The sequence below is a fragment of the Dendrobates tinctorius genome, unplaced genomic scaffold (genome assembly GCF_039654945.1).
Source record: "Dendrobates tinctorius isolate UK_male_01 unplaced genomic scaffold, ASM3965494v1 ptg000092l, whole genome shotgun sequence".
Lineage (NCBI taxonomy): Eukaryota > Metazoa > Chordata > Amphibia > Anura > Dendrobatidae > Dendrobates > Dendrobates tinctorius.
Genome location: NW_027361760.1, coordinates 5,452,126 through 5,475,033, shown reverse-complemented (window position 1 = coordinate 5,475,033; position 22,908 = coordinate 5,452,126). Strand labels below are relative to the sequence as shown.

Here is a 22,908-nt window from a genome sequence, read left to right as displayed (position 1 = left end):
CACCTGCCTGACATGTTCCTAATGAGACTGGAGATCAGGCGAGAAGATTAAAATATGTTCAAGATGCACTACTACAAATCTACCCATAAGGGACGGAAGATGTCAAACAAAATTTTGGAAGAGGAGCATTAGTCAAACCAAAGGGCATGACAAGATTTACATAATGCCCTTCTGGGGTGTTAAACGCCGTCTTCCATTCATCCCCCTCCTTAATCCTAATCAGATTATTGGCCCCCTTGAGATCCAACTTTGAGAACCATTTTGCCCCAATAATCTGACTTGAACAAATCAGGTATGAGTGGGAGGAGATATCAGACCCAGATAGTAATCTGAGTTTACTCACGAAAGTCTAAACGGGACCGCAGGCACCTATCTTTCTTAACGAAGAAATACCCCGCTGCTACAGGCGAAGATGAGCATCTAATATGTCCATTGGCAAGACTCTCAGAGACATAGTCTTTCATGACCTGTGTCTCAGGACCTGGCAGATTGTATAATTTGGTCTTGGGCAACTTTGCACACGGAAGCAAGCTCAAAGGACAAACATACACACGATGGGGAAGGAGTTCTTGGCACCCCTTTTCAGAGAACACCTCCTCAAAATCAGACAGAAAAGATGGAATGTTTTCAGTGGAGACACTAGAGATACCCAGGCAATTATTTTTGCAAAAATCACTCCACTTATTTATCTCTCTGGCCTGCCAGTCTATGACCAAATTACGCTTAGTCAATCAGGGTGTGACGCCAAGGGGGTGGCGTGCTTCCAAGAGTGGACCCTCTGGGTCATGGCACTGAAGCTCCTCTGAACGAGCGGACCAGGTGGGACCAACCCCTATACAGGGATCGTTAGGGGCAGGCCTGAGGGAGACAAGTACCGCGACAGCTGGCACCAAGAGGGACGGCTCAAGGGGTCGGCAGACAAGCCACTAAGATGGGACTGAAAGAAGGGACAAGGCGTGAGCAGGACCACCAGGATGGAGCAGCAGGTCCAGGGACTACCAGGACGGGGCAGGAGACACAGGGACTACCAGGACGGAGCAGGAGGCCTAGGGACTACAAGTACAAAGCAGGAGGCCCAGGGACTACCAGGACGGAGCACGAGGCCCAGGGACTACCAGGACGGGGCAGGAGGCCCAGGGACAGACTTAGGAGAACAAGAAAATACAAAGGAATAGAAAGAGAATGGGTAGAACCCACAAACACGGCCAAGACTTCATATAACGGTGCACACGATAATCAGGCACTTCCAATATGGTGGAGCTGCCTAATATACCCTGTGACAATACCTGATTGCAGCCGTGCTTCAGGGTTAAAAGACTGAAGGAGCAAGCGCCTGCCGCCTAGAGCGCATGAGTGAACTTGCTGCCGACCGGAAGGCCGACAGTGATGGAGAGAGGAGCCGGGACTCCCAAGCAGGAGAAGCAGAGCGGCGTAAGGCAGGCGCCGTCATGACACAGGGAAGACCCAACACAATAGGAGTAGGGAGGTTTTCCAGAAGGTAACAATAAAGGAGCTCCCTGTGATGAGCCCTTTTACGAAGGTTCACTTTATATACTATTTCCTAAAGCTTCCCTGACCCAAAGGTGTAGAGTCTATCACAGAAATGGCATTGGACTGCTCCAGCTTTATACACTGCAGACCATGGGTCTGAGCGAACAGAGCATCCACCCTATTGGTTCCTGCCCCAATATCCAGTAGGACAGATTTTGTCTCAGTTTTCATACCTATAACCACTTCTACAGGTAGGATAAACTAAGGTACACATGCGGAGAAGATATATGCGCCCAGGTTTGAATCCTTCAAGTAACCTGGGGTCAGAAGTTTACCAACGGTTTCTGGTGTTTAGGTATAGAGGGTGTGAGGCAGTGACCCCTGTTACAGCTAGGGGGCACTGTGTATGCTCATCAGGATATGCATGGAGGCGTAACTGTGATGGTGAGACAGTGATCGGCATTGTTGTAAATGGCCGGTATGTGTCGCAGAGAAAGTCTGTGCTGTAAGTCAGAAATGTTGTTGCTATCGGACTTGTAGTTCCACAACTGTTTTGTTTAGTTTACTAGGTGGGCTTACAGGGTTAGTCGGAGAGCTGGGTGGGACTGACTAACCACACATACACAGAAGATCCTGGGAGTAGGATCAGATTCCTGAAAATCACATAGTGAGGCCATGGACCTGAAGGCCTGTGTGTTGGAAGGTCTAAGGAGTGGACTTTCTGAAGAGCACATGGAGAGGCCGTATGTGCAGAGTCTGTGACGGCACTGCGTCAAGAAGCTACTGTTCTTCTGAGGGTCTGGACTGTCGGGAGTGCCCTGGTCACAAGGACAGTTATCCCAGTAAGACAGCTTTCCCAGGAAAGAGGACTGACAAGGAGTCAGCATGTAGAGCAGGAGCTCCAGGAAGGTAACTCCAGGAAAGAGGGTTATAATAATGGCAGAGAAGTATATGCCATTTGATAGACTGTTGGTGTTATTATGTTCCATTGATATGTAATGAACTGTTCAGCGTGCGGTCACCCACGGTAATGGGATGAAGTGAGAAGTCTGGCGTGTTTAGTAACTGTGAGGTAAAGCCGTATATTATGAAGTGCTATGGACTATGTGAGGTCTGTGAAGTGTAACATGGCTTACTGTGCGGTTTATCATGTCTGAATAAACCGGACAGACAGTATGTGTGAGAAAATCGGTCCTGTGTGCTTCATTCTGTGGCCAAGGGAGTGTCCCCCAAAACATGCAATAAAGCACTGTCTTACGTATGGTGGAGAATGCAGGCAACAGTCCAAGAAGCACTAAAAAATGTTCAGGACCGCTTGCTGTGGCTCAGCTGGGCCACGAAGATTACAAGCATCTGGTTGTAACTCGGCAGGGTTGCGAATTTTGCTGTAGATCGGCGGGTCCATGAAGTCTGCGGTGCAGATCCATGCAGAGCCTTGCGGAGAGGAGCTGCAGGTTCAGCGGTTGCAGCAGCAGCTTGTGATTAGCAGCTAGAGGTGCCGGCAGTTTGTGGCTGCAGCAGGAGCTGTGGCAGTGCCAGTGGGAGCTGGTGAGGTGTCATAAGGACATTAGTGGTCTAGGCCGTACAAACTCTTAAAGGCCAGTGCAAGCCCACATACGTATTGATGTACTGTGCAAACTGGGGCCTGAGAGTGTCATGCGGGAGTCCACTGGGTGTAACCCAGAGAGGGGTTGGTGTCCCTAAAGGTTAGGGTAACTCAAACATGGATGTTTGCCCAAAAACACAAAGACGATCCCATTTGACAATATCTTTCCAATTCCAGTCAATAATTGGATTATGCATACGCAACCAAGGAATACCCAACACAATTCCAGCAGGTAAATTGTCCAAAACATAACAGGAGATTAATTACGTATGAAGAGACCACACCTTGAGTATGAACTCCAGCGTAACTAACCAAACCAGATTTCTGAGTATGTATGGAGCAGAGCCGCATGTGTATGGAGCTTAGCCGTGTGTGTACGGGGTGTACAGAGCGGAGCCGCATGTGTAGGAGGTGTACGAAGCAAAGCCGAGTGTGTGCGGAGCAGAGGTGCGTATGGAGCGGAGCCGCGTGTGTACGGGGTGTACAGAGCGGAGCCGCATGTGTAGGAGGTGTACGGAGCGGAACCGCGTGTGTACAGACTAGAGCTGCGTGTGTATGAGGTGTGCGAAGCAAAGACACGTGTGTACAGAGCAGAGATGCATATGGAGCGGAGCGGCGTGTGTACAGGGTGTACGGAGCGGAGCCATGTGTAGGAGGTGTACAGAGTGGAGCCGCGTGTGTAGGAGGCGTATGGAGCAGAGCCGCATGTGTATGAGGCGTACGGAGCAGAGCCGCGTGTGTACGAGGTGTATGGAATGGAGCCCTGTGTGTACAAAGTGTATGGAGCCGAGCCGTGTGTGTACGGGGTGTACCGAGAGGAGCTGCGTGTGTATGGAGCGGAGCCATGTGTGTTATGAATGGGTCACTGAGGAGGATAGCAAGCCCAGGCTAAGCCACAGAAAACCAGAGAGGTTGGTAACTAAGTGGATGCAGACCCCTGATCCTCGCCACACAGCTAGCAATAGCCGTAGAGCGTACCTATGATGATCCTAGACGCCTCGACACCGCTGGAGTGGAGAGCTAACTAAACCTAATGCAAGAAAGGGGAAATCTAAACTGCCCCAGATCAGACCCCAAAGGAATAGATAGCCCCCAAACATATATTGTCGGTGAGACACAAACACTGGCAGAAAAATATACTGAGCAAACAATTGGGCCCAGACTGACTAGACAGGATAGGAAAGGAAAGACACTGTCTGCAGTCACGCAAAAAACCCTGCAAAAAGTCCAACACGTCTGAAGCAAAAAACACTGAAGTCACACGACTTCGCCCCCCACCATATCAGCAAAGCAAAAGGAGACCAATATAAAAGGGGACAAAGCAAACTGGCACATGCAGTAACATATGGGCGGTGATTCAGCACAGCCCCAGACGGGGCTACCTGACCCACACAAAGCAGAGATAAACAAAACCAGATCAAATGCAAACAGAATAGCAAATGAACCACTTAGCTGAACATGCAGGGAAAGAGCAGGAGACAACAGACCTCAGGAAGCACAGCAAGAAAATCACCAGCAGGGATAGAGGGAGTCAGCTGTCTTAAATCCCAATCAGAAACCCCAGATCTCCAATCGTCTATCAGGTGGCAAGCCTCTGTCAATCAGATAAGCTCCACTACCTCCAGTAACCACCAGAGAGAGCCCAGAAAGAGAACTCTCAATCTGACCAGCTCCACTATCTTCAGTAATCACCAAAGGGAAGCCAGAGAGAGAATTCACAACACATGGGTGTACAGGTTGTACGGAGAAGAGCCGTGTGTGTTTGGGGCATACAAAATGGAACCCTGTGTGTACAAAGTGTACAGAGCTGAGCCGTGTGTGTATGGAGCGGAGCAGAGCCGTGTGTGTACGGGGTGTACAGAGTGAAGCCGCGTGTGTACAGACTGGAACCGCTTGTGTACGAGGTGTATGGAACAAAGCTGTATGTGTACAAGGTTTACGTAGTGGAGCCATGTGTGTACAAGGTGTACAGAGCGTGGTCGCAAGTGTACGAGGTTTATGTAATGGAGCCATGGGTGTACTGAGTGGAGCTGTGTGTGTGCGAGGTGTACGGAGCGGAGTCGTGTGTGTATGAGGTGTGCAGAGCCATGTGTGTACAAGGTGTATGGTGGGGAGCATTTATGCCTCCCAACCGTCCCAGATCCAGCAGCACAGTCCCGATTTTGAATCTGCCCCACTGCCCCGGCCGAGAGGTTACTTTTACCGCAGACACAGGAGTACACGGTGGAGCCCCGAGGAGCACTTTAAGATTTGCACGTGACGTTCCACTGCAAGTGACGTGCTGGAAGTTGACCGGAAATTAGGTAATTTCAGGAGGAGATTGTGACGGAACCATGGAGGCACTTCAGGGAATGCTTCAGATCCATCACCGTGTCCTCCTCCGACAGCGGGATCGCCTTGAACTCGGGGATGTTGGCCATGTGAGCGGATCATGATATGTCCTGCATCAGGAGGCTCAGGTGGGCACTAAAATGTGAGCCGGGCTACTATATTATCTTTATAGAATCTTTATTTCTCTCTGTTTCTTTCTCTCTCTCTTCTTTCTTTCTTTCCTCTCTTCCTTTCTCTCTCTCTGTTCTTTCTTTCACTCTGTTCTTTCTTTCTTTCTTTCCCCTCTTTCTTTCTCTCTCTAATCTTTCTTTCTCTCTCTCCGTTCTTCCTTTCTCTCTCTCTGTTCTTTCTTTCTCTCTCTCTGTTCTTTCTTTCTCTCTGTTCTTTCTTTCCTCTCTTTCTGTACTTTCTTTCTTTCTCTCTGTTCTTTCTTTCCCCTTTTTCTTTCTCTCTGTTCTTTCTTTCTTTCCCCTCTTTCTTTCTTTCTCTCTCTGTTCTTTATTTCTTCCCCCTCTTTCTTTCTCTCTCTGTTCTTTCTTTCCCCTCTTTCTTTCTCTCTTTCTCTCTGTTCTTTCTTTCCCCTCTTTCTTTCTCTCTCTAACCTAATCTAATCTTTCTCTCTCTAATCTTGTCCAAGCACAAGCAGGTGGACCTTGTCTGAGTATTACAGCCAGCTCCTGCTACGGATGGCACAGGAACATCTCCTGCGTATCCTATCCTCATGTTGTTACCTCTTACCTGCTGATTTGCCTCGTGCCTGTATGGAGTATGCAGGTCCAGCACTCCGGCCAAAACGTGTTAGGCATGGTTCCACATAATACCGAGGTCCTGGACTACAATCACTGGCATGAGCTAGTGAAAAAAGACAAACAAATAAATCCTATATACTAAAAATAGAGATAAAAAAATAGAATGAAACAAAATATTGTCAGGCTAAATATGAAAGCATAGAATGTAACGTGATAGAGGAATAGAGATAAAATACATAAAAGATGCAGAGAACCCATTGTTATTTGATTTATTATTTCAAGTGGATTCTTCCACTGCAGATACAATTTAAATGTGTCGACTGCACATGGGAAAGCTGTTATACAATTGGTGGAGGCTAAGGGACAGGTCTGATTACATGCGCCTCCATCATCAGCCATTTTGTGAACAGAAGAGCAATGAAGTCTGAAAGTATGAAAGTATTTAGACAAATATTTTTCATGTAAGAGGGTAAGATATGAAGTCTCTCACATGCCTCCCTTCCCTATAGGTGTCTTCCAGTACTTAATGTTTACAGATGTGTTTTATGATTATTGTTTGCGGTACAGCTACACGTGTAATTATGTATTACCGCTAGTGTTGAGCATTCCGATACTGCAAATATCGGGTATCGGCCGATATTCGCTGTATCGGAATTCCGATACCGAGTACCGATATTTTTTCAATATCGGATACCGGAATCGGAAGTTCCCATAATGCAAAGAGCCACAGCTGTGGCTCTGATTGGCTGCCGAAATGACGTCATCATGATGCGCGGTCTGTGCGCATCATGATGCGCCGCCAGTTCGGGCCTTCCGGGGGGGGTCTGTGCCGACTGCCCGGGGGTCTGTGCGGACTGCCGGGGGCTGTGCCGGCCTGCCGGTGGTCTGTACCGACTGTCTGGAGGTCTGTGCAGGCTGCGGGGGTCGGTACCGACCTGCCGGGGGGCTGTGCCGGCCTGCCGGTGGTCTGTACCGACTGCCCGGGGGTCTGTGCGAACTGCCGGGGGTCTGTACCGGCCTGCGGTGGGCTGTGCCGGCCTGCCGGTGGTCTGTACCGACTGCCCAGGGGTCTGTGCGGACTGCTGGGGGTCTGTATCGGCCTGCCGGTGGTCTGTACCAACTGTCCGGAGGTCTGTGCAGGCTGCAGGGGTCTGTACCGGCCTGCCGGGGGGCTGTGCCGGCCTGCTGGTAGTCTGTACCAACTGCCCGGGGTTCTGTGCTGTACCGACTGCCCGGGGGTCTGTGAGGACTGCCGGGGGTCTGTACCGGCCTGCCGGGGGGCTGTGCTGGCCTGCCGGTGGTCTGTACCGACTGCCCGGGGGTCTGTGCGGACTGCCGGGGGTCTGTACCGGCCTGCCGGGGGGCTGTGCCGGCCTGCCGGTGGTCTGTACCGACTGTCTGGAGGTCTGTGCAGGCTGCGGGGGTCTGTGCAGGATCGTCCGATGGGACTACAAGTCCCATTGGGCGATGCCTGCTACCATGACGGTGATTGACATATTAGCCAATGATGGGACAGTAGTAGTCCCATCATCCTGCTAATGTGTTGAATGTAAAAAAAAAAAAAAAAAAGACATACATACTACATGCATGCTACATACATACTACATATATACCACATGCATGCAACAAACATACTACATATATACTACATGCAACATACACACATACAACATATATACTACATGCAACATACATACTACATATATACTACATGCATGTAACATACATATATACTACATATATACTTAGTGCTGAGCATTCCGATACTGCAAATATCGGGTATCGGCCGATATTCGCTGTATCGGAATTCCGATACCGAGTACCGATATTTTTTCAATATAGAATACCGGAATTGGAAGTTCCCATACTGCAAAGAGCCACTGCTGTGGCTCTGATTGGCTGCCGAAATGACGTCATCATGATGCGCGGTCTGTGCGCATCATGATGCGCCGTCAGATTGGGCCTTCCGGGGGGTCTATGCCGACTGCCCGGGGGTCTGTACCGGCCTGTGGGGGGTCTGTGCGGACTGCCGGGGGTCTGTGCGGACTGCCGGGGGTCTGTACCGGCCTTCCAGGGGGCTGTGCCGGCCTGCCGGTGGTCTGTACCGACTGTCCGGGGGTCTGTGCAGGCTGCGGGGGTCTGTACTGGCCTGCCGGGGGGCTGTGCCGGCCTGCCGGTGGTCTGTGCCGACTGTCCGGGGGTCTGAGCGGACTGCCGGGGGTCTGTACAGGCCTGCTGGGGGGCTGTGCCGGCCTGCCGGTGGTCTGTGCCGACTGTCCGGGGGTCTGAGCGGACTGCCGGGAGTCTGAGCGGACTGCCGGAGGTCTGTACCAGGCTGCCGGGGGGCTGTGCCGACCTGCCGGTGGTCTGTGCCGATTGTCCAGGGGTCTGAGTGGACTGCCAGGGGTCTGTACCGGCCTGCCGGGGGGCTGTGCCGGCCTGCCGGTGGTCTGTGCCGGCCTGCCGGTGGTCTGTGCCGACTGTCCGGGGGTCTGAGCGGACTGCCGGGGGTCTGTACCGGCCTGCCGGGGGGCAGTGCCGGCCTGCCGGTGGTCTGTACCGACTGTCCGGGGGTCTGTGCAGACTGCGGGGGTCTGTACCGACCTGCCGGGGGGCTGTGCCGGCCTGCCGGTGGTCTGTTCCGTCTGTCCGGGGGTCTGAGCGGACTGCAGGGGTCTGTACCGGCCTGCCGGGGGGCTGTGCCGGCCTGCCGGTGGTCTGTACTGACTGTCCGGGGGTCTGTGCAGACTGCAGGGGTCTGTACCGGCCTGCCGGGGGGCTGTGCCGGCCTGCCGGGGGGCTGTGCCGACTGTCCGGGTGTCTGAGCGGACTGCCGGGGGTCTGTACCGGCCTGCCGGGGGGCTGTGCCGGCCTGCTGGTAGTCTGTACCGACTGCCCGGGGGTCTGTGCTGTACCGACTGCCCGGGGGTCTGCGCGGACTGCCGGGGGTCTGTACCGGCCTGCCGGGGGGCTGTGCCGGTCTGCCGGTGGTCTGTACCGACTGCCCGGGGGTCTGTGCGGACTGCCGGTGGTCTGTACCGGCCTGCCGGGGGGCTGTGCCGGCCTGCCGGGGGGCTGTACCGCCTGTCCGGAGGTCTGTGCAGGCTGCGGGGGTCTGTGCAGGATCGTCCGATGGGACTACAAGTCCCATTGGGCGATGCCTGCTACCATGATGGTGATTGACACATTAGCCAATGATGGGACAGTAGTAGTCCCATCATCCGGCTAATGTGTTGAATGTAAGAAAAATAAAAAAAGACATACATACTACATGCATGCTACATACATACTACATATACAGTATACCACATGCATGCAACAAACATACTACATATATACTACATGCAACATACATACATACAACATATATACTACATGCAACATACATACTACATATATACTACATGCATGTAACAAATATATGTACTACATATATACTTAGTGTTGAGCATTCCGATACTGCAAATATCGGGTAGCGGCCGATATTCGCTGTATCGGAATTCCGATACCGAGTACCGATATTTTTTCAATATCGGATACGGGAATCGGAAGTTCCCATACTGCAAAGAGCCACTGCTGTGGCTCTGATTGGCTGCCAAAATGACGTCATCATGATGCGCCGTCAGTTTGGGTCTTCCGTGGGGTCTATGCCGACTGCCCGGGGGTCTGTACCGGCCTGCGGGGTTCTGTGCCGACTGCCCGGGGTCTGTGCGGACTGCCGGGGGTCTGTACCGGCCTGCCAGGGGGCTGTGCCGGCCTGCCGGTGGTCTGTACCGACTGTCCGGGGGTCTGTGCAGGCTGCGGGGGGCTGTACCGGCCTGCCGGGGGGCTGTGCCGGCCTGCCGATGGTCTGTGCCGACTGTCCGGGGGTCTGAGCGGACTGCCGGGGGTCTGTACCGGCCTGCCGGGGGGCTGTGCCGGCCTGCCGGTGGTCTGAGCGGACTGCCGGGGGTCTGTACCGGCCTGCCGGGGGGGCTGTGCCGGCCTGCCGGGGGGCTGAACCGACTGTCCGGGGGTCTGAGCGGACTGCCGGGGGTCTGTACAGGCCTGCTGGGGGGCTGTGCCGGCCTGCCGGTGGTCTGTGCCGACTGTCCGGGGGTCTGAGCGGACTGCCGGGGGTCTGTACCGGGCTGCCGGGGGGCTGTGCCGGCCTGCCGGTGGTCTGTGCCGATTGTCCAGGGGTCTGAGTGGACTGCCAGGGGTCTGTACCGGCCTGCCGGGGGGCAGTGCCGGCCTGCCGGTGGTCTGTACCGACTGTCCGGGGGTCTGTGCAGGCTGCGGGGGGCTGTACCGGCCTGCCGGGGGGCTGTGCCGGCCTGCCGATGGTCTGTGCCGACTGTCCGGGGGTCTGAGCGGACTGCCGGGGGTCTGTACCGGCCTGCCGGGGGGCTGTGCCGGCCTGCCGGTGGTCTGAGCGGACTGCCGGGGGTCTGTACCGGCCTGCCGGGGGGGCTGTGCCGGCCTGCCGGGGGGCTGAACCGACTGTCCGGGGGTCTGAGCGGACTGCCGGGGGTCTGTACAGGCCTGCTGGGGGGCTGTGCCGGCCTGCCGGTGGTCTGTGCCGACTTTCCGGGGGTCTGAGCGGACTGCCGGGGGTCTGTACCGGGCTGCCGGGGGGCTGTGCCGGCCTGCCGGTGGTCTGTGCCGATTGTCCAGGGGTCTGAGTGGACTGCCAGGGGTCTGTACCGGCCTGCCGGGGGGCTGTGCCGGCCTGCCGGTGGTCTGTGCCGACTGTCCGGGGGTCTGAGCGGACTGCCGGGGGTCTGTACCGGCCTGCCGGGGGGCAGTGCCGGCCTGCCGGTGGTCTGTACCGACTGTCCGGGGGTCTGTACCGACCTGCCGGGGGGCTGTGCCGGCCTGCCGGTGGTCTGTTCCAACTGTCCGGGGGTCTGAGCGGACTGCGGGGGTCTGTACCGGCCTGCCGGGGGGCTGTGCCGGCATGCCGGTGGTCTGTACCGACTGTTCGGGGGTCTGTGCAGACTGCAGGGGTCTGTACCGGCCTGCCGGGGGGCTGTGCCGGCCTGCCGGTGGTCTGTGCCGACTGTCCGGGTGTCTGAGCGGACTGCCGGGGGTCTGTACCGGCCTGCCGGGGGGCTGTGCTGGCCTGCTGGTAGTCTGTACCGACTGCCCGGGGGTCTGTGCTGTACCGACTGCCCGGGGGTCTGTGCAGGCTGCGGGGGTCTGTGCAGGATCGTCTGATGGGACTACAAATCCCATTGGGCGATGCCTGCTACCATGACGGTGATTGACACATTAGCCAATGATAGGACAGTAGTAGTCCCATCATCCGGCTAATGTGTTGAATGTAAGAAAAAAAAAAAAAGACATACATACTACATGCATGCTACATACATACAACATATATACCACATGCATGCAACAAACATACTACATATATACTACATGCAACATACACACATACAACATATATACTACATGCAACATACATACTACATATATACTACATGCATGTAACATACATATATACTACATATATACTTAGTGCTGAGCATTCCGATACTGCAAATATCGGGTATCGGCCGATATTCGCTGTATCGGAATTCCGATACCGAGTACCGATATTTTTTCAATATAGAATACCGGAATTGGAAGTTCCCATACTGCAAAGAGCCACTGCTGTGGCTCCGATTGGCTGTCGAAATGACGTCATCATGATGCGCGGTCTGTGCGCATCATGATGCGCCGTCAGTTTGGGTCTTCTGGGGGGTCTATGCCGACTGCCCAGGGGAATGTACCGGCCTGCGGGGTTCTGTGCCGACTGCCCGGGGGTCTGTGCGGACTGCCGGGGGTCTGTACCGGCCTGCCAGGGGGCTGTGCCGGCCTGCCGGTGGTCTGTACCGACTGTCCGGGGGTCTGTGCAGGCTGCGGGGGTCTGTACCGGCCTGCCGGGGGGCTGTGCCGACCTGCCGGTGGTCTGTGCCGACTGTCTGGTGGTCTGTGCCGACTGTTCGGGGGTCTGAACGGACTGCCGGTGGTCTGTACCGGCCTGCCGGGGGGCTGTGCCGGCTTGCCGGTGGTCTGTGCCGACTGTCCGGAGGTCTGAGCGGACTGCCGGGGGGCTGTACCTGCCTGCCGGGAGGCTGTGCCGGCCTGCCGGGGGGCTGTGCCGACTGTCCGGGGGTCTGAGCGGACGGCCAGGGGTCTGTACCGGCCTGCCGGGGGGCTGTGCCGACTGTCCGGGGGTCTGAGCGGACTGCCAGGGGTCTGTACCGGCCTGCCGGGAGGAGGTGCCGGCCTGCCAGTGGTCTGTGCCGACTGTCCGGGGGTCTGAGCGGACTGCCGGGGGTCTGTACCGGCCTGCCGGGGGGACTGTGCCAGCCTGCCGGTGGTCTGTGCCAACTTTCCGGGGGTCTGAGCGGACTGCCGGGGGTCTGTACTGGCCTGCCGGTGGTCTGTGCCGACTGTCCGGGGGTCTGAGCGGACTGCCGGGGGTCTGTACCAACCTACCGGGGGGCTGTGCCGGCCTGCTGGTGGTCTGTACCGACTGTTCGGGGGTCTGAGCGGACTGCTGGGGGACTGTACCGGCCTGCCGGTGGTCTGTGCCGACTGTCCGGGGGTCTGAGTGGACTGCCGGGGGTCTGTACCGGCCTGCCGGAGGGCTGTGCCGACCTGCCGGGGGGCTGAACCGACTGTCCGGGGGTCTGAGCGGACTGCCGGGGGTCTGTACAGGCCTGCTGGGGGGCTGTGCCGGCCTACCAGTGGTCTGTGCCGACTGTCCGGGGGTCTGAGCGGACTGCCAGGGGTCTGTACCGGGCTGCCGGGGGGCTGTGCTGGCCTGCCGGTGGTCTGTACCGACTGCCCGGGGGTCTGTGCGGACTGCCGGGGGTCTGTACCGGCCTGCTGGGGGGCTGTGCCGGCCTGCCGGGGGGCTGTACCGCCTGTCCGGAGGTCTGTGCAGGCTGCGGGGGTCTGTGCAGGTTCGTCCGATGGGACTACAAGTCCCATTGGGCGATGCCTGCTACCATGACGGTGATTGACATATTAGCCAATGATGGGACAGTAGTAGTCCCATCATCCGGCTAATGTGTTGAATGTAAAAAAAAAAAGACATACATACTACATGCATGCTACATACATACTACATATATACCACATGCATGCAACAAACATACTACATATATACTACATGCAACATACACACATACAACATATATACTACATGCAACATACATACTACATATATACTACATGCATGTAACATACATATATACTACATATATACTTAGTGTTGAGCATTCCGATACTGCAAATATCGGGTATCGGCCGATATTCGCTGTATCGGAATTCCGATACCGAGTACCGATATTTTTTCAATATAGAATACCGGAATCGGAAGTTCCCATACTGCAAAGAGCCAGTGCTGTGGCTCTGATTGGCTGCCGAAATGACGTCATCATGATGCGCGGTCTGTGCGCATCATGATGCGCCGTCAGATTGGGCCTTCCGGGGGGTCTATGCCGACTGCCCGGGGGTCTGTACCGGCCTGTGGGGGGTATGTGCCGACTGCCAGGGGGCTGTGCCGGCCTGCCGGTGGTCTGTACCGACTGTCCGGGGGTCTGTGCAGGCTGCGGGGGTCTGTATTGGCCTGCCGGGGGGCTGTGCCGGCCTGCCGGTGGTCTGTGCCGACTGTCCGGGGGTCTGAGCGGACTGCCAGGGGTCTGTACAGGCCTGCTGGGGGGCTGTGCCGGCCTGCCGGTGGTCTGTGCCGACTGTCCGGGGGTCTGAGCGGACTGCCGGGGGTCTGAGCGGACTGCCGGTGGTCTGTACCGGGCTGCCGAGGGGCTGTGCCGGCCTGCTGGTGGTCTGTGCCGATTGTCCATGGGTCTGAGTGGACTGCCAGGGGTCTGTACCTGCCTGCCGTGGGGCTGTGCCGGCCTGCCGGTGGTCTGTGCCGACTGTCCGGGGGTCTGAGCGGACTGCCGGGGGTCTGTACCGGCCTGCCAGGGGGCAGTGCCGGCCTGCCAGTGGTCTGTACCGACTGTCCGGGGGTCTGTGCAGACTGCGGGGGTCTGTACCGACCTGCCGGGGGGCTGTGCCGGCCTGCCGGTGGTCTGTTCCGACTGTCCGGGGGTCTGAGCGGACTGCGGGGGTCTGTACCGGCCTGCCGGGGGGCTGTGCCGGCCTGCCGGTGGTCTGTACTGACTGTCCGGGGGTCTGTGCAGACTGCAGGGGTCTGTACCGGCCTGCCGGGGGGCTGTGCCGGCCTGCCGGGGGGCTGTGCCGACTGTCCGGGTGTCTGAGCGGACTGCCGGGGGTCTGTACCGGCCTGCCGGGGGGCTGTGTCGGCCTGCTGGTAGTCTGTACCGAATGCCCGGGGGTCTGTGCTATACCGACTGCCCGGGGGTCTGCGCGGACTGCCGGGGGTCTGTACCGGCCTGCCGGGGGGCTGTGCCGGCCTGCCGGTGGTCTGTACCGACTGCCCGGGGGTCTGTGCGCACTGCCGGGGGTCTGTACCGGCCTGCCGGGGGGCTGTGCCGGCCTGCCGGGGGGCTGTACCGCCTGTCCGGAGGTCTGTGCAGGCTGCGGGGGTCTGTGCAGGATCGTCCGATGGGACTACAAGTCCCATTGGGCGATGCCTGCTACCATGACGGTGATTGACATATTAGCCAATGATGGGACAGTAGTAGTCCCATCATCCGGCTAATGTGTTGAATGTAAGAAAAATAAAAAAAGACATACATACTACATGCATGCTACATACATACTACATATACAGTATACCACATGCATGCAACAAACATACTACATATATACTACATGCAACATACATACATACAACATATATACTACATGCAACATACATACTACATATATACTACATGCATGTAACAAACATATGTACTACATATATACTTAGTGTTGAGCATTCCGATACTGCAAATATCGGGTAGCGGCCGATATTCGCTGTATCGGAATTCCGATACCGAGTACCGATATTTTTTCAATATCGGATACCGGAATCGGAAGTTACCATACTGCAAAGAGCCACTGCTGTGGCTCTGATTGGCTGCCGAAATGACGTCATCATGATGCGCGATCTGTGCGCATCATGATGCGCCGTCAGTTTGGGTCTTCCGTGGGGTCTATGCCGACTGCCCGGGGGTCTGTACCGGCCTGCGGGGTTCTGTGCCGACTGCCCGGGGTCTGTGCGGACTGCCGGGGGTCTGTACCGGCCTGCCAGGGGGCTGTGCCGGCCTGCCGGTGGTCTGTACCGACTGTCCGGGGGTCTGTGCAGGCTGCGGGCGTCTGTACCGGCCTGCCGGGGGGCTGTGCCGGCCTGCCGGTGGTCTGTGCCGACTGTCCGGGGGTCTGAGCGGACTGCCGGGGGTCTGTACCGGCCTGCCGGGGGGCTGTGCCGGCCTGCCGGTGGTCTGAGCGGACTGCCGGGGGACTGTACCGGCCTTCCCGTGGTCTGTGCCGACTGTCCGGGGGTCTGAGCGGACTGCCAGGGGTCTGTACCGGCCTGCCGGGGGGGAGGTGCCAGCCTGCCGGTGGTCTGTGCCAACTTTCCGGGGGTCTGAGCGGACTGCCGGGGGTCTGTACTGGCCTGCCGGTGGTCTGTGCCGACTGTCCGGGGGTCTGAGCGGACTGCCGGGGGTCTGTACCGACCTAACGGGGGGCTGTGCCGGCCTGCTGGTGGTCTGTACCGACTGTTCGGGGGTCTGAGCGGACTGCTGGGGGACTGTACCGGCCTGCCGGTGGTCTGTGCCGACTGTCCGGGGGTCTGAGAGGACTGCCGGGGGTCTGTACCGGCCTGCCGGGGGGCTGTGCCGGCCTGCCGGGGGGCTGAACCGACTGTCCGGGGGTCTGAGCGGACTGCCGGGGGTCTGTACAGGCCTGCTGGGGGGCTGTGCCGGCCTGCCGTTGGTCTGTGCCGACTGTCCGGGGGTCTGAGCTGACTGCCGGGGGTCTGTACCGGGCTGCCGGGGGGCTGTGCCGGCCTGCCGGTGGTCTGTGCCGATTGTCCAGGGGTCTGAGTGGACTGCCAGGGGTCTGTACCGGCCTGCCGGGGGGCTGTGCCGGCCTGCCGGTGGTCTGTGCCGACTGTCCGGGGGTCTGAGCGGACTGCCGGGGGTCTGTACCGGCCTGCCGGGGGGCAGTGCCGGCCTGCCGGTGGTCTGTACCGACTGTCCGGGGGTCTGTGCAGACTGCAGGGGTCTGTACCGACTGTCCGGGGGTCTGTGCAGACTGCAGGGGTCTGTACCGGCCTGCCGGGGGGCTGTGCCGGCCTGCCGGTGGTCTGTGCCGACTGTCCGGGTGTCTGAGTGGACTGCCGGGGGTCTGTACCGGCCTGCCGGGGGGCTGTGCTGGCCTGCTGGTAGTCTGTACCGACTGCCCGGGGGTCTGTGCTGTACCGACTGCCCGGGGGTCTGTGCGGACTGCCGGGGGTCTGTACCGGCCTGCCGGGGGGCTTTGCCAGCCTGCCGGTGGTCTGTACCGACTGCCCGGGGGTCTGTGCGGACTGCCGGGGGGTCTGTACCGGCCTGCCGGGGGGCTGTGCCGGCCTGCCGGGGGGCTGTACCGCCTGTCCGGAGGTCTGTGCAGGCTGCGGGGGTCTGTGCAGGATCGTCTGATGGGACTACAAATCCCATTGGGCGATGCCTGCTACCATGACGGTGATTGAGACATTAGCCAATGATGGGACAGTAGTAGTCCCATCATCCGGCTAATGTGTTGAATGTGAGAAAAAAAAAAAAAGACATACATACTACATGCATGCTACATACATACTACATATATACCACATGCATGCAACAAACATACTACATATATACTACATGCAACATTTTTTCAATATCGGATACCGGAATCGGAAGTTCCCATACTGCAAAGAGCCACTGCTGTGGCTCTGATTGGCTGCCGAAATGACGTCATCATGATGCGCGGTCTGTGCGCATCATGATGCGCCGTCAGTTTGGGTCTTCCGTGGGGTCTATGCCGACTGCCCGGGGTTCTGTGCCGACTGCCCGGGGTCTGTGCGGACTGCCGGGGGTCTGTACCGGCCTGCCAGGGGGCTGTGCCGGCCTGCCGGTGGTCTGTACCGACTGTCTGGGGGTCTGTGCAGGCTGCGGGTGTCTGTACCGGCCTGCTGGGGGGCTGTGCCGGCCTGCCGGTGGTCTGTGCCGACTGTCCGGGGGTCTGAGCGGACTGCCGGGGGTCTGTACCGGCCTGCCGGGGGGCTGTGCCGGCCTGCCGGTGGTCTGAGCGGACTGCCGGGGGACTGTACCGGCCTGCCCATGGTCTGTGCCGACTGTCCGGGAGTCTGAGTGGGCTGCCGGGGGTCTGTACCGGACTGCCGGGGGGCTGTGCCGGAGTGCCGGTGGTCTGTGCCGACAGTCCGGGGGTCTGAGTGGACTGCCGGGGGTCTGTACCGGCCTGCCGGGGGGCTGTGACGGCCTGCCGGTGGTCTGTGCCGACTGTCCGGGGGTCTGAACGGACTGCCGGGGGTCTGTAACGGCCTGCCGGGGGGCTGTGCCGGCTTGCCGGTGGTCTGTGCCGACTGTCCGGAGGTCTAAGCGGACTGCCGGGGGGCTGTATCGGCCTGCCGGGGGGCTGTGCCGGCCTGCCGGGGGCCTGTGCCGACTGTCCAGGGGTCTGAGCGGACGGCCAGGGGTCTGTACCGGCCTGCCGGGGGGCTGTGCCGACTGTCCGGGGGTCTGAGCGGACTGCCAGGGGTCTGTACCGGCCTGCCGGGGGGAGGTGCCAGCCTGCCGGTGGTCGGTGCCGACTGTCCGGGGGTCTGAGCGGACTGCCGGGGGTCTGTACCGGCCTGCCGGGGGGGCTGTGCCAGCCTGCCGGTGGTCTGTGCCAACTTTCCGGGGGTCTGAGCGGACTGCCGGGGGTCTGTACTGGCCTGCCGGTGGTCTGTGCCGACTGTCCGGGGGTCTGAGCGGACTGCCGGGGGTCTGTACCGACCTGCCGGGGGGCTGTGCCGGCCTGCTGGTGGTCTGTATCGACTGTTCGGGGGTCTGAGCGGACTGCTGGGGGACTGTACCGGCCTGCCGGTGGTCTGTGCCGACTGTCCGGGGGTCTGAGAGGACTGCCGGGAGTCTGTACCGGCCTGCCGGGGGGCTGTGCCGGCCTGCCGGGGGGCTGAACCGACTGTCCGGGGGTCTGAGCGGACTGCCGGGGGTCTGTACAGGCCTGCTGGGGGGCTGTGCCGGCCTGCCGGTGGTCTGTGCCGACTGTCCGGGGGTCTGAGCTGACTGCCGGGGGTCTGTACCGGGCTGCCGGGGGGCTGTGCCGGCCCGCCGGTGGTCTGTGCCGATTGTCCAGGGGTCTGAGTGGACTGCCAGGGGTCTGTACCGGCCTGCCAGGGGGCTGTGCCGGCCTGCCGGTGGTCTGTGCCGACTGTCCGGGGGTCTGAGCGGACTGCAGGGGGTCTGTACCGGCCTGCCGTGGGGCAGTGCCGGCCTGCCGGTGGTCTGTACCGACTGTCTGGGGGTCTGTGCAGACTGCGGGGGTCTGTACCGACCTGCCGGGGGGCTGTGCCGGCCTGCCGGTGGTCTGTTCCAACTGTCCTGGGGTCTGAGCGGACTGCGGGGGTCTGTACCGGCCTGCCGAAGGGCTGTGCCGGCCTGCCGGTGGTCTGTACCGACTGTCCGGGGGTCTGTGCAGACTGCAGGGGTCTGTACCGGCCTGCCGGGGGGCTGTGCTGGCCTGCTGGTAGTCTGTACCGACTGCCCGGGGGTCTGTGCTGTACCGACTGCCCGGGGGTCTGTGCGGACTGCCGGGGGTCTGTACCGGCCTGCCGGGGGGCTGTGCCGGCCTGCCGGGGGGCTGTACCGACTGTCCGGAGATCTGTGCAGGCTGCGGGGGTCTGTGCAGGATCGTCCGATGGGACTACAAGTCCCATTGGGCGATGCCTGCTACCATGACGGTGATTGACACATTAGCCAATGATGGGACAGTAGTAGTCCCATCATCCGGCTAATGTGTTGAATGTAAGAAAAATAAAAAAAGACATACATACTACATGCATGCTACATACATACTACATATATACCACATGCATGCAACAAACATACTACATATATACTACATGCAACATACATACATACAACATATATACTACATGCAACATACATACTACATATATACTTAGTGTTGAGCATTCCGATACTGCAAATATCGGGTATCGGACGATATTCGCTGTATCGGAATTCCGATACCGAGTACCGATATTTTTTCAATATCTGATACCAGAATCGGAAGTTCCCATACTGCAAAGAGCCACTGCTGTGGCTCCGATTGGCTGTCGAAATGACGTCATCATGATGCGCGGTCTGTGCGCATCATGATGCGCCGTCAGTTTGGGTCTTTCGGGGGGTCTATGCCGACTGCCCGGGGGTCTGTACCGGCCTGCGGGGTTCTGTGCCGACTGCCCGGGGGTTTGTGCGGACTGCCGGGGGTCTGTACCGGCCTGCCATGGGGCTGTGCCGGCCTGCCGGTGGTCTGTACCGACTGTCCGGGGGTCTGTGCAGGCTGCGGGGGTCTGTACCGGCCTGCCGGGGGGCTGTGCCGGCCTGCCGGTGGTCTGTGCCGACTGTCCGGGGGTCTGTGCAGGCTGCAGGGGTCTGTACCGGCCTGCCGGGGGGCTGTGCCGGCCTGCCGGTGGTCTGTGCCGACTGTCCGAGGGTCTGAGCGGACTGCCGGGGGTCTGTACCGGCCTGCCGGGGGGCTGTGCCGGCCTGCCGGTGGTCTGAGCGGACTGCCGGGGGACTGTACCGGCCTGCCCGTGGTCTGTGCCGACTGTCCGGGAGTCTGAGTGGGCTGCCGGGGGTCTGTACCGGACTGCCGGGGGGCTGTGCCGGCGTGCCGGTGGTCTGTGCCGACTGTCCGGGGGTCTGAGTGGGCTGCCGGGGGTCTGTACCGGCCTGCCGTGGGGCTGTGCCGGCCTGCCGGTGGTCTGTGCTGACTGTCCGTGGGTCTGTGCAGGCATCGTCCGATGTGACTACAAGTCCCATCGGGCGATGCCTGCTACCATGACGGTGATTGACACATTAGCCAATGATGGGACAGTAGTAGTCCCATCATCTGGTCTATGTGTTGAATGTAAAAAAAAAAAAAAAATACATACTACATACATACTACATACATGCTACATACATACTGCATGCATGCAACATACATACATACTACATACAGTATATACCACATGCATGCAACATGCATACTACATATATACCACATATACACTACATGCATGCAACATACATAGAACATATATACTACATGCATGCAACAAGCATACTACATATATACTACATGCATGCAACATACATATATACTACATGCATACTACATATATACTACATGCATGCAACATACATACTACATATATACCACATACTGTATATACTACATGCATGCAACATACATACAACATATATACTACATGCATACTACATATAAACTACATGCATGCAACATACATATATACTACATGCAACATGCATACTACATGCATGCAACATACATCATATACCCCATGCATGCAACATGCATACTACATATATACCACATATATACTACATGCATGCAACATACATATATACTACATATATACTACATGCAACATACATACTACATATATACTACATGCATGCAACATACATACTACATATATACCACATATATACTACATGCATGCAACATACATATATACTACATGCATGCAACATGCATACTACATATATACTACATGCATGCAACATACATATATACTTCATGCAACATGCATACTACATGCATGCAACATACATACTACATATATACCACATGCATGCAACATGCAAACTACATATATACCACATATATACTACATGCATACTACATATATACCACATACATGCAACATACATATCTACAACATATATACTACATACAACATACATACTACATATATACTACATGCATGCAACATACATACTACATATATACTACATGCATACTACATATATACCACATGCATGCAACATACATATATACAACATATATACTACATGCATGCAACATGCATACTACATATATACCACATATATACTACATGTATGGAACATACATATATACTACATGCAACATGCATACTACATATATACTACATGCATGCAACATACAAACTACATATATACCACATGCATGCAACATGCATACTACATATATACCACATATATACTACATACATACAACATATATACTGCATGCAACATGCATACTACATATATACAACATATACTACATGCATGCAACATACATATATACAACATATATGCTACATGCAACATACATACTACATATATACTACATGCATGTAACATACATATATACTACATATATACTACATGCATGCAACATGCATACTACATATATACCACATATATACTACATGCATGCTACGTACATACATACATACAACATATATACTACATGCATGCAACATACATATATAATACATATATACTACATGCAACATACATACTACATACATACTACATATATACCGCATGCATGCAACATGCATACTATATATATACTACATGCATGCAACATACATATATACTACATGCATGCAAAATACATACATACTACATATATACCACATGCATGCAACATGCATACTACATATATACTACATGCATGCAACATACATATATACTACATGCATGCAAAATACATACATACTACATATATACCACATGCATGCAACATGCATACTACATATATACTACATGCATGCAACATACATATATACTACATACAATACATTCATACAATACATACATATAGACATACAGTACATGTAACATAGAGTACATACTCACCATCACTTGTCACTTTGATCCCCGAAGCCATTGTCATCTATGGAATAAATATTAAAATAACAAAGCACCAATATACTCACCCCTGATCCGCAGAAGTCCACGTGTGTCCCACGACAATCTTGCGTGGAGAACAGCAGCATCAGCTGATGCTACCGTTCTCTACGGGCTCCAGGAAACCAGTGTCGGGAGGTAGGTATCCTTCCGCCCTGTATTCCTCCGCCACTGTAAAAAACAAAAAAAAAGTCCCTTGTCTCATTTTATGGCATTGCTGTGTGAGAAATTTCCCATGCAGCTTTTGCCATAAAGTGAGACTAGGGACTTTTTTTTTTTTTTTTTACAGTGGCAGAGGAATACAGGGCAGAAGGATACCTACCTTCCGACACTGGTTTCCTGGAGCCCGTAGAGAACGGTAGCATCAGCTGATGTTGCTGTTCTCCACGCAAGATCGTCGTGGGACACACGTGGACTTCTGCAGATCAGGGGTGAGTATATTGTTGCTTTGTTATTTTAATATTTATTCCACATATGACAATGGCTTCGGGGATAAAAGTGACAAGTGATAGTGAGTATGTACTCTATGTTATATGTACTGTATGTCTATATGTATGTATTGTATGAATGTATTGTATGTAGTATATATGTATGTTGCATGCATGTAGTATATATGTGGTATATATGTAGTGTGCATGTTGATGCATGTGGTATATATGTAGTATGTATGTTGCATGCATGTAGTATATATGTAGTATGCATGTTGCATGTAGTATATATGTATGTTGCATGCATGTAGTATGTATGTTGCATGTAGTATATATGTAGTATATATGTATGTTGCATGCATGTAGTATATATTTAGTATGTATGTTGCATGTAGCATATATGTTGT

General features: G+C 55.8%; 1 protein-coding gene across 1 annotated transcript in view; it reads right to left on the bottom strand.

Moving 5' to 3' along the window:
- CIMAP1D (CIMAP1 family member D) overlaps window positions 1-22,908 on the bottom strand; it is a 283,639-nt gene that overhangs the window by 228,055 nt on the left and 32,676 nt on the right. The window contains exon 4 of the mRNA XM_073586331.1: window positions 6,167-6,280. Coding sequence (XP_073442432.1) covers window positions 6,167-6,280 — 114 coding nt within the window. The remainder of the gene's footprint in view (window positions 1-6,166; window positions 6,281-22,908) is intronic.